This window comes from Alosa sapidissima, chromosome 8 (assembly GCF_018492685.1).
Source record: "Alosa sapidissima isolate fAloSap1 chromosome 8, fAloSap1.pri, whole genome shotgun sequence".
Lineage (NCBI taxonomy): Eukaryota > Metazoa > Chordata > Actinopteri > Clupeiformes > Clupeidae > Alosa > Alosa sapidissima.
The window spans coordinates 9,866,225-9,877,658 of record NC_055964.1 but is presented as its reverse complement, the minus strand read 5'-3'; the positions used below and the strand labels follow the sequence as shown (position 1 = coordinate 9,877,658).

The 11,434-nt window shown below is 48.8% G+C and overlaps 1 protein-coding gene across 1 annotated transcript; it reads right to left on the bottom strand.

Annotated features, from left to right (window-relative positions):
* Positions 1-81: 81 nt before the first annotated feature.
* LOC121714877 (hydroxycarboxylic acid receptor 2-like) lies at positions 82-2,024 on the bottom strand. The gene has a single exon (XM_042100033.1). It carries the CDS (start codon positions 2,002-2,004, stop codon positions 1,021-1,023), a length of 984 nt encoding a protein of 327 aa, XP_041955967.1. The 5' UTR covers positions 2,005-2,024; the 3' UTR covers positions 82-1,020.
* Between the last annotated feature and the right edge of the window lie 9,410 nt (positions 2,025-11,434).

The following is an 11,434-nucleotide window of genomic DNA, read 5'->3' as shown; positions in this document are numbered from 1 at the left end:
TAACACGTCAATAGATGACGGACAAGTGGCTTATTCAATCATATGCATTTTTGATTAAGCTCAGCCTTCTGAAACACCATTCCAATGGATCGGTTCCAGATGGATGAGTGGAGCTAGGCGGAGCGAAATTCATCTGTCGAGAGTCAGGTTAGGGATCACACCCACTGCAAAATAGAACAGACAAGACAGACACAGAAGCAGGCCAGGCCAGCAGACCGTCACAGTTATCCAAAAGGCTCGAAGGATGTTCTTTATTATATGGCAATTTTTAAAAATGACTAATAAAAGTGAGGTGAGGTGGCCCCTTGTTAGTGATCATGGCCCCCCCACCCTTTGCTCTCTGGCCTGTGATAATAGTGTGTCAGAACATTCCATATGTGACAGTTTATTTGTGTCACCTCTATTTCACATTATTTTTTTACATCTATTAATTTGCATAAAACACCATTATGCGGTTTAAACACAATGCGACTAGTACATGGGAAATAACTGTTATTTTCATAAAACATAAATTGTGTAAAGTAATTATGAATGAGATATTAAAACAAGCAATCAGACAAAATATGTTTTCAGTTATAATTGTTTTCAAGAATATTTTTTTATCAATCAATAAAAAGACAAAACCTTGTATTGACCGCACCCCTGTATTAATTGCAGTGCCCAATAGCCCAATGAATCAGAATTGGATCAGAAAGGAGAATGAAGAAAGAATGAACACATTTCCATATTCCGATATAACCCGCTCCTGTGTATTAACCTCATAGCCAAGGAAACTTTCCTTAATCAATGTAAAAACCTTGGTTAATTACGGTAAAATATGTCTCCAGTTTAAATGTACATTATGCAAATGACATACTCACATCCTCATACAGTAGATGCTGAATACTCTTAATAAAGGACCATCAAAAACAATATGCACTAATGCACAGCACATGAGTGAAATCTCCACCCAGAGCAGCAGGAGACACAGACCCCTCACTCCTGTCAGGCAGCCTGGGGACAGCAGGAGACACAGACCCCTCACTCCTGTCTGGCACCCTGGGAGCTGTCTTTAGTCCCGTCCTCCCCTGTGTCCACCATCCCCTCCGTGCTCCTGAGTCTCACCAGCCGTCTACACACCTGCTGGAAGGTGGGGCTGGAGAAGTAGTAGACCACAGGGTCCAGCATGCTGTTGAGGTAGGTGAGGGTCAGCGTGCTGTAGAAGACCACGTTCACCACCTCCACGGCGTCGCATGTCCTCTTTGACCACACCCTAACCCAGATCAGAATTTGCGCAACGTTGCTGGGCAGGAAGCAAACGACGAACACCACCACCACCATGGCCAGGGAGTAAAGGGTCTGCTTCATGTTGCCGTGGCGATCCAGATGTCTGCGCCTCAGCTCGGAAATGACACGGAGCGAGCAGACGAGGATGAGACCCAAGGGGATGAAGAAGGAGGCCATGAACACAGACTTGTACCACATGGACGCGGGGTCCGCAGCCAGACACACCACGAAGCTCTCGCATTGCGTTGCCTGTCCCACCGCCAGGTGCTGTGGCGCTGTCAGGAGGTGGGCGTTCAGGGCGACGGTGAGCACCCACACTGCCATGGCGACGGCCACAGCCTTTAGGACACTGGCGGAGTTGAGGGAGTGATGGGGATGCAGCACGCGCATATACCTGTCCAGGGCAATGAGTGTCAGGAAGGCGATGCTCCCGTTACGGTTCAGGGACACCAGGAAGAGGAAGACGCGACAGAAGGCATCACTGAACCTCCAGTCCAGTCCGTAGAGGTAGTAGCTGGCACGAAACGGCAGCACGGCGTTGAGGAGGAAGTCGGCCAGGGCCAGGTTGAAGAGGAGGACGGTGCTGCTCTTCCAGGGCCTCATGTGCCAGCAGAAGACCCAGAGGGCCAGGCCGTTGCCCAGGACGCCCAGCAGGAACTCAGTGATGATCAGGGGAGGCAGCACTCTGGGGAGCAGCTCACCCTGGTAGGGACAGCAGACGTTCACTGACCACACCATGCTGTTGTGTGTGAGGAGAACTCTGGATGAAATGCCCCAGCAGAGGAGGTTTTACCTACTAATGCTGAAGTCTACTAGGTGTGGCTAAACACAACACTACCACATATTTACATGGTCAGATATATTCAGAATGAGGAACAAGAACATTGCATGGCCTCTTTCCCAGCAGTGATGCACATCTCTATCACTGTGTCAAATCTCACCTCAGAAACATGAGCTAACACAAGCAAAGTAAGACATCAGACAAAACTGTCAATAATAGAATGATGGATTTCACAGAATTGAATAAGATATTTTAAATGTCTAATTAAACTGCAGGCTTCAATCATCTTCCAGTATAGCAATCATGACCAATAGGGCAGAATAAAACAGGAAGAATATAAAAAATAGATTTTTGATCATTATTGATCAGTATATATTTCTTAGAACTTAATCAGAGTGCTTGAAATGTAACAATTTTGTAACTTTGTGTGGGAATAGCAGGTGCAGAAAGACAACATTCCCGCACATAGACACCTACACTCAGACACGCACACATACAGACACACATGGACACACACACACAGACACACACACACACAGCAGGCCCAGTTAGGACACAGTGAAGGTACATAGCACCTACAATTATTACACTAAAAAAACACATTTGTGTCCTTGATTATGAGGCCATCTTTTTTTACTTCATAGGAAGTGACTTTAACAGGAAATGAAACCAAATAGTCAGCATTGCAAAGAGGTATCTGACTTATCTGGCATTTAAATACAAAGAAAAAATCAACTAAAACGCTAATTATGGAAAACGAGAAGTTTTTAGTTCACTATTAAGATGCGAAGGCATGCAAATACCTCACCATGCAAATACTCATTAACCTAAACCCCAAGAAGCTGAAATGGCATTTTACACATATAGATATGTGACCAGACCACACCAGATATTTTTGTCTTTTCAGTCTTGCTGATACTGAGTCAGTCTTTCATCTGATATTTTGTTAAGGAAAATATACTAAATGCATATTTAGTATATGGCACATCTCATCGATCAGAGAATGTGTCAAATATCCCAGGTTACAGAAACATATGCATTAACTTACTGAACTTACTGTTCTACAACTGGCAATACTGGATTTCTCGCATGGAGACTTTAAAAGTGATATCAGACACGAGCAGATTATAATCCCCTTTGACAAATATAGTTAGAGTTCAGGTATTTTCCTATGGTCCAGGAGCAGCCGGGACTGAGTTAAGCATTCAGCAGGGTGAACCGAGACCAAATGGGGCAGCTGAAACCAGAGACTTTCTAGTTCACAGTATGTTTAAACGGGTGTGCTTTTGTTACCTAGACCTTTCCACTGATTTAGGTATACACATGGCTGGCCTTACATTTCTGTGTATGCAAGACCAATCTGCCAACCTGAGCAACTTTACGTATATTCATGTGTGTATAAGCCTTCCTTTAATACTGATGTATGTGTAACCCAGGTGCAACTCGTTTTACTGGGGAGCTATGCTGTGGCTGTTCAACAAACAAGGCTAGCGACCGCGTTATGCAAATCCAATATATTTATTTAATACAATATTTAAAAAAAGGCATAGTCCATAAGTAGAGAAGGCACCAGTTCACAGGTAGGGGCTATTCTGCTGGTGGTGGGCGGGCGCATCCGATCCGAGGAGCGAGGGGGGGGAGGGGCCGTGTTCAGCTACACGCACACGCTGATCCAAGGGGGGGGGGGCGGCCGATAGTCGAGCGGGCGTCCAGGCAGTCCAAACAATCCAGGCAATCCTTTACGTCACACGCGCACTACTGGAAGAAAGAGAAAACTGATACTAATAGGCCAAACTGCTATAGCCAGTAAGTGTGGACCACAATTCTCAAGCAGTCAACAGTATTCCTAGGGCAATTTACTGAAGAAAAGAGTCACTGCAACGTCCAAACATAGCACAGCAACATATCAACTTAAGACGAGGCACACAGTCTTTAAATACACACGGCACGGCACACGAAACACGCGTTGCCACCAGGAGTCTATCAATACGTAAAAACTGTTGTCCACAATCCTACGGCAGTCATGGCAGGAAGGCTTAATGGGCATCTGCACGCGGCAACACTGCAGCTCAGGTTGAGGAATGCGATCACTTAACTTGATGGAGGGCGACCGATGTCGCACCTCCAGATGATACAGCAAGCAGTGAGTTCGTCCGAGGCAACTTCTCGACACCGATCAGGAGCAGACACACAGGAAACTTCACGTCCAATGGATTCTTCTCCACACGCCACCACCGCCCGCGGCTATAACATTGTGCACCAAAACTCTACCCCGCTCTCCCGTGTTTTTTCCTTCCTCCAAATGAGCTTGTCTTTTGTCTGCCACAATGCCGCTTCCCTAATTATCCCCAAATCACCACACCTGTGCCTAGAGAGCCCCGTACCCCTCTGTGGCTATCTACAGGTCGCATTACATGCACGACACACCCACACACACACCCCCAGATTCCTCAGTCGCACCAGACATTGACAGCCCTCACCCGATCACACCGTTACCTCTCATATGCCACATAAATTCACCCGTGACATTCTCCCCCAGAGTGAATGGGTTCTTGTCCCAAGAACCTCCCTTTAGCGTCTATACCTCTCAGGTGGTTTACCCCTGTTGGCCCTCTCCGAGTGGCGAACCACCGACGGCTGTGGGGCCATTGGGTGAGGCAGACCCAGTTGTGAGGCGGCCGGTCGAAGGGTCTCTGGCTGCTGGGCGGCCGGTCGAAGGGTCTCTGGCTGCTGGGCGGCCGGCTGGGGGACCTCGGGCTGCTGGGCGGCCGGCTGGGGGACCTCGGGCTGCTGGGCGGCCGGCTGGGGGACTGGAGTAGCTGACGTACCAATTATTCCCGGGAAGAATTCCCAGTCGGGAGATGGGATAGTAGCTGTGGTGCTTCGCTCCTCAGTGTCAATAGTGGAGTACAGCAAACAAGGCCGCAGTTGGTTCCGATGGAGGACGCGCATTGGACCGTCACGGCCTTCTGGTCTCACTTTATAAACAGGGTGACCAGGCTGGGTTTGTCCCACTATCACATATGGCTGACTCTCCCATCGATCCTGCAGTTTTCCCTGCCCTTGCCTTTTTCTATTTAGAATTAACACCCGTTCCCCTGGCAAAAAAGGCGCATCCTTGGCAGTCAGGTCATACAATCTCTTATTCTTATCAGCCGCTTTGTTGATATTATCTAAAGCTTTAGCATAGGCATAGGCTAACTGCTGTTGGTGTCACATTACCCACTCTGCCGTGTCCCCTCCAACAGTGGTGGCCACTGCCCCGAGCGCCATTTCAACAGGTAACCTTACGTGTCGGCCAAACATAAGATATGTCGGTGCGTACCCCGTGGAAGTGTGAATGCTATTGTTGTATGCTTGGGTCAACGACGGCAAATATTCTGTCCACTTAGTCTGTTGGTCTTGCTCTAGAGTGCCCAAAAGATTCAAAAGAGTCTGGTTAAATCTTTCACACCCCCCATTCCCTTGCGGGTGATAGGGGGTAGTGCGGGTTTTTTTGCAACCATACAGGCGACAGAGTTCAGTAAACAATTCCGACTGAAAGTTAGCCCCTTGGTCAGAATGAATTGTCTCTGGACAACCAAACGGTTGGATGACATGCGTCCAAAGAGCCCGCGCCGTTACAAGGGCTGTTTGATTGGCTGTAGGAACTGCCCAGGCAAACTTAGTAAACAAGTCTGTCATTACTAGTATATTCTGGTAACGGTCAGTTGGTCTACTGAGTGTCAGATAGTCTATTGCCAGAATCTGTAAAGGTGCATGGGGGATAATAGGTACAAGAGGAGCCTTACCTTCTGGCCTTGCCTTTCGCAACACACACCGCGGGCACGTTTGTATCCAGCCCCGCACCGTCTCTTCCATATTGGACCAATAGAAATTCCTCCGAAGGAGGTATAAGGTCCTCTCTAGCCCCTGATGACCCGTATGATAATGGAAAGCCTCCCATAGAGAGTATGCGTGTGCAGAGGGGACGACGATTTGTGTGCAAAATTCGAGGGAATGGGGATCTTGGACCCCCCTACAGATAACACCCTCACGCACCTCCAGCCTACTCCATTGGCTAAAGAGACGTTGCACCTCGGGGCCCAGTTTCTTCCTTCCTTCCCCCTTTGGTAATCTGCCCTCTCCCAGGCTACGGGCGATGATTTGCAAGACTCTGTCTTTCCCTTGCAGCTCTCTCCATCGGCCAGGATCCCACCCCCAACCCTGTGGATGACACAACTCCCCCGCATGCACCCCTACCGCACTAACCAAGAGTTCCTCATCTGATATAACAGGGGCCGTACTAGTGGAGGGGACAGGCTGGCTATCCGGCAACCGTGACAGCACATCCGCATTAACATGCTCTTTCCCAGGTCGGTGTGTGATTGTGTAGTCAAAACTGGCCAACTGCGCTACCCACCTTTGCTCCACTGAGCCCAACTTAGCTGAGGGTAAATGCACTAAAGGGCTATTATCAGTCACTACCACAATACGAGCTCCCCAAACAAAATCTTTAAACTTCTCCACAAGGGCCCATTTTAGTGCGAGTAGCTCGAGTTTAAATTAACTGTAGTTTGCATCGTTGCGCTCCGTGGGGTGGAGGCTTCTACTTGCGTACGCTACTACGCGTTCCAGGCTATCTTGCTGTTGGGCCAATACCGCTCCCAAGCCATGGTTGCTAGCGTCCGTATACAAGATAAAAGGCAGTTCGAAATTAGCATAGGCCAGTACAGGTGCTTCAAGTAAATGTTGTTTCAGCTGTTGAAACGCTAGTTCACAAACAGGTGTCCAGTGTATAGGAGGTGAAGACCGCCCGCGGCTATGGCTGGTACCCACTAGCAGTGCGTTAAGGGGCTTTGCTATTTTAGCAAAGTCTTTAATAAACCTCCTATAATAGCCAGCAAAACCTAAGAAGGCCCTGACTTGTCGAACGGTTGTAGGGGCTTTCCAGTCTTGCACAACTGCTATCTTTTCAGGGTCTGGTGCTACACCTTTTTGGCTAACAACATGTCCAAGAAATTTTACTTGTCGACGAAAGAGCTGGCATTTATCAAGACGCAATTTGAGCCCATAGTGCCCAATGGCCTGAAAGATTTTCTCAAGATCTTTCAAATGAGTAGCAAAATCCTTCGAGTAACAAATCACATCGTCCAGATACACTAATGCGGATTCAGTTAATTGGTTACCTAGGCAACGTTGCATCAGTCTTTGAAATGTTGCTGGTGCGTTGGTTAACCCAAATGGCATCCTCTCGAACTCAAAGAGTCCGAAAGGCGTGGTAAAGGCGGTTTTCTCACGATCACACTCCTCTACCTCCACCTGCCAGTATCCACTGGCAAGGTCGAGGGTGGAATAGAACTCGGCTGCATTCAAATTAGTCAATGACTCTTCTACCCGGGGCAAGGGGAAAGCATCGCGATGTGTCACACTGTTCAATTTTCTGTAGTCCACACAGAAGCGCCATGCCCCACATTTCTTTCGGACGAGAACAATAGGGGCTGCCCATGGGCTACAGCTTTCCCTAACAACCCCACTCTGTAGCATTCCTTGAAGTAACAAGCGGAGTTCTTTATACAGGGTTGGGGGCACTGGCCTATACCTCTCACGCATCGGAACAGCGCTTCCTGTTGGAATGTGATGTTTTACAACTGTAGTCCTACCGTAGTCCTCAGCATGCTGAGAAAAAAGGTGTTGCCACTTAGTCACAAACTGTTGAAGCTGCTGCTGTTGTGTAGGGTTCAAGCCCTCCCCCTGTAACCCAGTGACCTTGACTTCTGTGACCCCGTCTTGTTGTTCCTGTGCTAACTGCACCACCTGGACCTCAACAACATCCTGACTCACCATTTGTAAGGAAATATCCTCCCCATTTCTGATATCCTCAGGATCGATGGCTGAGATGACAGCCAAACGCTGTAGGCGCCTTAGTGTCACAGGGTGGCGATGCACGTTACGCACCCTCACGGGAACCCTCCCCCGCCGGATAGTACCCATAGTCCTTGCCACCTCTAAGCCCCCAATCTCCCCTGTTGGCTCAATCACGACGGGACAATTCTGTAGGGGGGCGACGTTGTTGACCTTTGCCCACACTAAGGCCTCAGCCTGGGCGGGAATAGTGACATTATAATTATACGCCAGTCTGGCTGTACGAGGTTTGGCCCGTTGAACAGTAGTAGCACGGATCCTATTACAATCTGCAAAGGCTATAGCCCATTCCTTGCCCAGGGAATGAAGCGGTGGGGTGTAAGCAGAGGTGTTCGGGCGGCTGAACAATCCCTGCCAGCAGGCGGATATTACATTCATCCCTAGGATGGCCTTCCTAACCCCAAGACAATCATCCTTAACAACCACCACCCCCCTAGAGGGCACATTCGTTTCCCCAATCTGAAAGTCCATCATCATATATCCAACATATGGAATGTGCAACCCATTCGCTGCCTGCAGAGTGAGCCATGACAGGTTATCAGTACAGGGTTTTTTCATGCTCCCAAAAAGTTCTTTACAAAGGGTCTCACTAAACAGGGTGACTTGGGATCCTGTGTCTAGCAGGCATTGGACATCCTTCCCATCAGCTTTTACAGTCACTAAAGGGCAAGAACCCGCTACCCAGGCCCTGCTATGAAGTGCACAGGGGTCATGTTGGAAATGCCCAGGCACTTGACCCGCAGTGACTGGTGAGCCTAAAAACCCTGCTGGCTGTCTTTGGGGGGGCAGTGCCTACTAATATGTCCAGATTCCCCACACTGATTACAGATGGGCTTGCCTTGGGCATCCCATTGGTACCTGGCATGTGGTGGAGGAGTTTGGGAGCGAGGGGGCAACGGTGCCGGCCTTCGCCATGTGCCATCTGAGTATGCCCGCTCTCTATGTGGTGCCCTAAATGATGGTGCCTGGTCGTTCCTAAGTTCATCTATCAACGTCTTAGTCATAACACTCATCTGTTCCCGGACCTCCTTTAAAATTTCGGCCTTAAACGTCTGTTTCCAATCACTAGATGCATCAGAGGGCGTACTCACCGCCAGGCAGGAAGTCGTAGGCCACCCGTCGTTCTGCTCCTCTTCCAGGGCCAGCGCCTCCTTCCACACATCCGCAAATGAAAGGCCTTGGTTCCTCCTCACCTGTTGTCTTAACTCCCGTCTCACATGGTCGTCCTTTAGGCCCATGATGAACTGGTCGCGCAAAACAGGATCCTCATTGGCTAGACCGTCCTGCCGCTCTTTCAACCTTGAACACAGTTCACGCAAGTGGAGCGAGAAAGATTTAAGGGATTGGCCAGACTCCTGCCTACAGTTGAAAAACTGGGTTCGCAGAGCTGCAATGGAAGTACTCTCCCCGTATAGCCTAGCTAGTGCAGCAAAAATTTTAGTTGGAGTGTCTCTATCTGTTGCATCCAACGTCAACATTTCCCGTCTAGCTTCCCCCTCTAGATTACTGAGCACGAAGCCAGCTTTCTGCTGTTCATTAAGCGCCTGCAGGCTTAACATATTCTCTAACTGTTGTTTCCAGTCTCTGAATTTGAGCTCAGAACCAACACCACTAAACTTTTGTGACCATGGGGCACCCATGAAAACTGGCATCATGACCTGTGAGGTCCCTGCCCTAGCCTCGTCCCCCTGCATGTTGAACAAACACAGCGCTCCGACCCAGAGAAAACACCCTGCTCGCACAGCGCCAAATGTAACCCAGGTGCAACTCGTTTTACTGGGGAGCTATGCTGTGGCTGTTCAACAAACAAGGCTAGCGACCGCGTTATGCAAATCCAATATATTTATTTAATACAATATTTAAAAAAAGGCATAGTCCATAAGTAGAGAAGGCACCAGTTCACAGGTAGGGGCTATTCTGCTGGTGGTGGGCGGGCGCATCCGATCCGAGGAGCGAGGGGGGGGAGGGGCCGTGTTCAGCTACACGCACACGCTGATCCAAGGGGGGGGGGGCGGCCGATAGTCGAGCGGGCGTCCAGGCAGTCCAAACAATCCAGGCAATCCTTTACGTCACACGCGCACTACTGGAAGAAAGAGAAAACTGATACTAATAGGCCAAACTGCTATAGCCAGTAAGTGTGGACCACAATTCTCAAGCAGTCAACAGTATTCCTAGGGCAATTTACTGAAGAAAAGAGTCACTGCAACGTCCAAACATAGCACAGCAACATATCAACTTAAGACGAGGCACACAGTCTTTAAATACACACGGCACGGCACACGAAACACGCGTTGCCACCAGGAGTCTATCAATACGTAAAAACTGTTGTCCACAATCCTACGGCAGTCATGGCAGGAAGGCTTAATGGGCATCTGCACGCGGCAACACTGCAGCTCAGGTTGAGGAATGCGATCACTTAACTTGATGGAGGGCGACCGATGTCGCACCTCCAGATGATACAGCAAGCAGTGAGTTCGTCCGAGGCAACTTCTCGACACCGATCAGGAGCAGACACACAGGAAACTTCACGTCCAATGGATTCTTCTCCACACGCCACCACCGCCCGCGGCTATAACATTGTGCACCAAAACTCTACCCCGCTCTCCCGTGTTTTTTCCTTCCTCCAAATGAGCTTGTCTTTTGTCTGCCACAATGCCGCTTCCCTAATTATCCCCAAATCACCACACCTGTGCCTAGAGAGCCCCGTACCCCTCTGTGGCTATCTACAGGTCGCATTACATGCACGACACACCCACACACACACCCCCAGATTCCTCAGTCGCACCAGACATTGACAGCCCTCACCCGATCACACCGTTACCTCTCATATGCCACATAAATTCACCCGTGACATATGGGGGAGGGGTGGACAAAATGCGGGGATTGAATGTCTGAATACATTCACTCTTGTCTTCCTGAATATGTAAACCATGATAAGCAGCCGACCTCCGGCCCTCCTGTGGTCAGCCTTCGTCCGGTATCTGCTGTAATCGCTCCCAGTATTCCACCAGCAGAAGGCAGCATTGTTCTGAAACACAAGGATAGGAGCAGGCTTCACACTCTGGCTGTTTCTCAAAGTCAAGGACGGATCCTTCAAAGCTGCTTTTTCAAGTATGTTACGTCATCGAATCTCGCCAAGCACTGTTCCAATGTCTTGCTTGCTTGGTGCTTTAAAATTCTATCAAGTACCGAGTCCTTCATTCTGAGAATTTTCGAAAATGCATGTGTGTGTCCTCTGCGTGCTTGGAACACCCACAATCCTGTGCACACATTTGTGGAAGATTTAATATCTGTACTAAACAAGGCAGTTCACTATGTATTTAAATGTAAACATTGTTATTGTCATTATAAAGTCACCTAAATGAAATAGGCTCAAATCATTTGGACAACTTTGAACTCTCACATCGTAATTGTGTAAATAAGGCATTTAGGAAGGGTATTTAAACATTTTCTAATGAGAGCTATTGCGAGCTAAATATTACA

Coding starts and splice junctions, on each gene's coding strand:
- LOC121714877 (XM_042100033.1), bottom strand. CDS start 2,004: ATGGTGTGGTCAGTGAACGTCTGCTGTCCCTACCAGGGTGAGCTGCTC.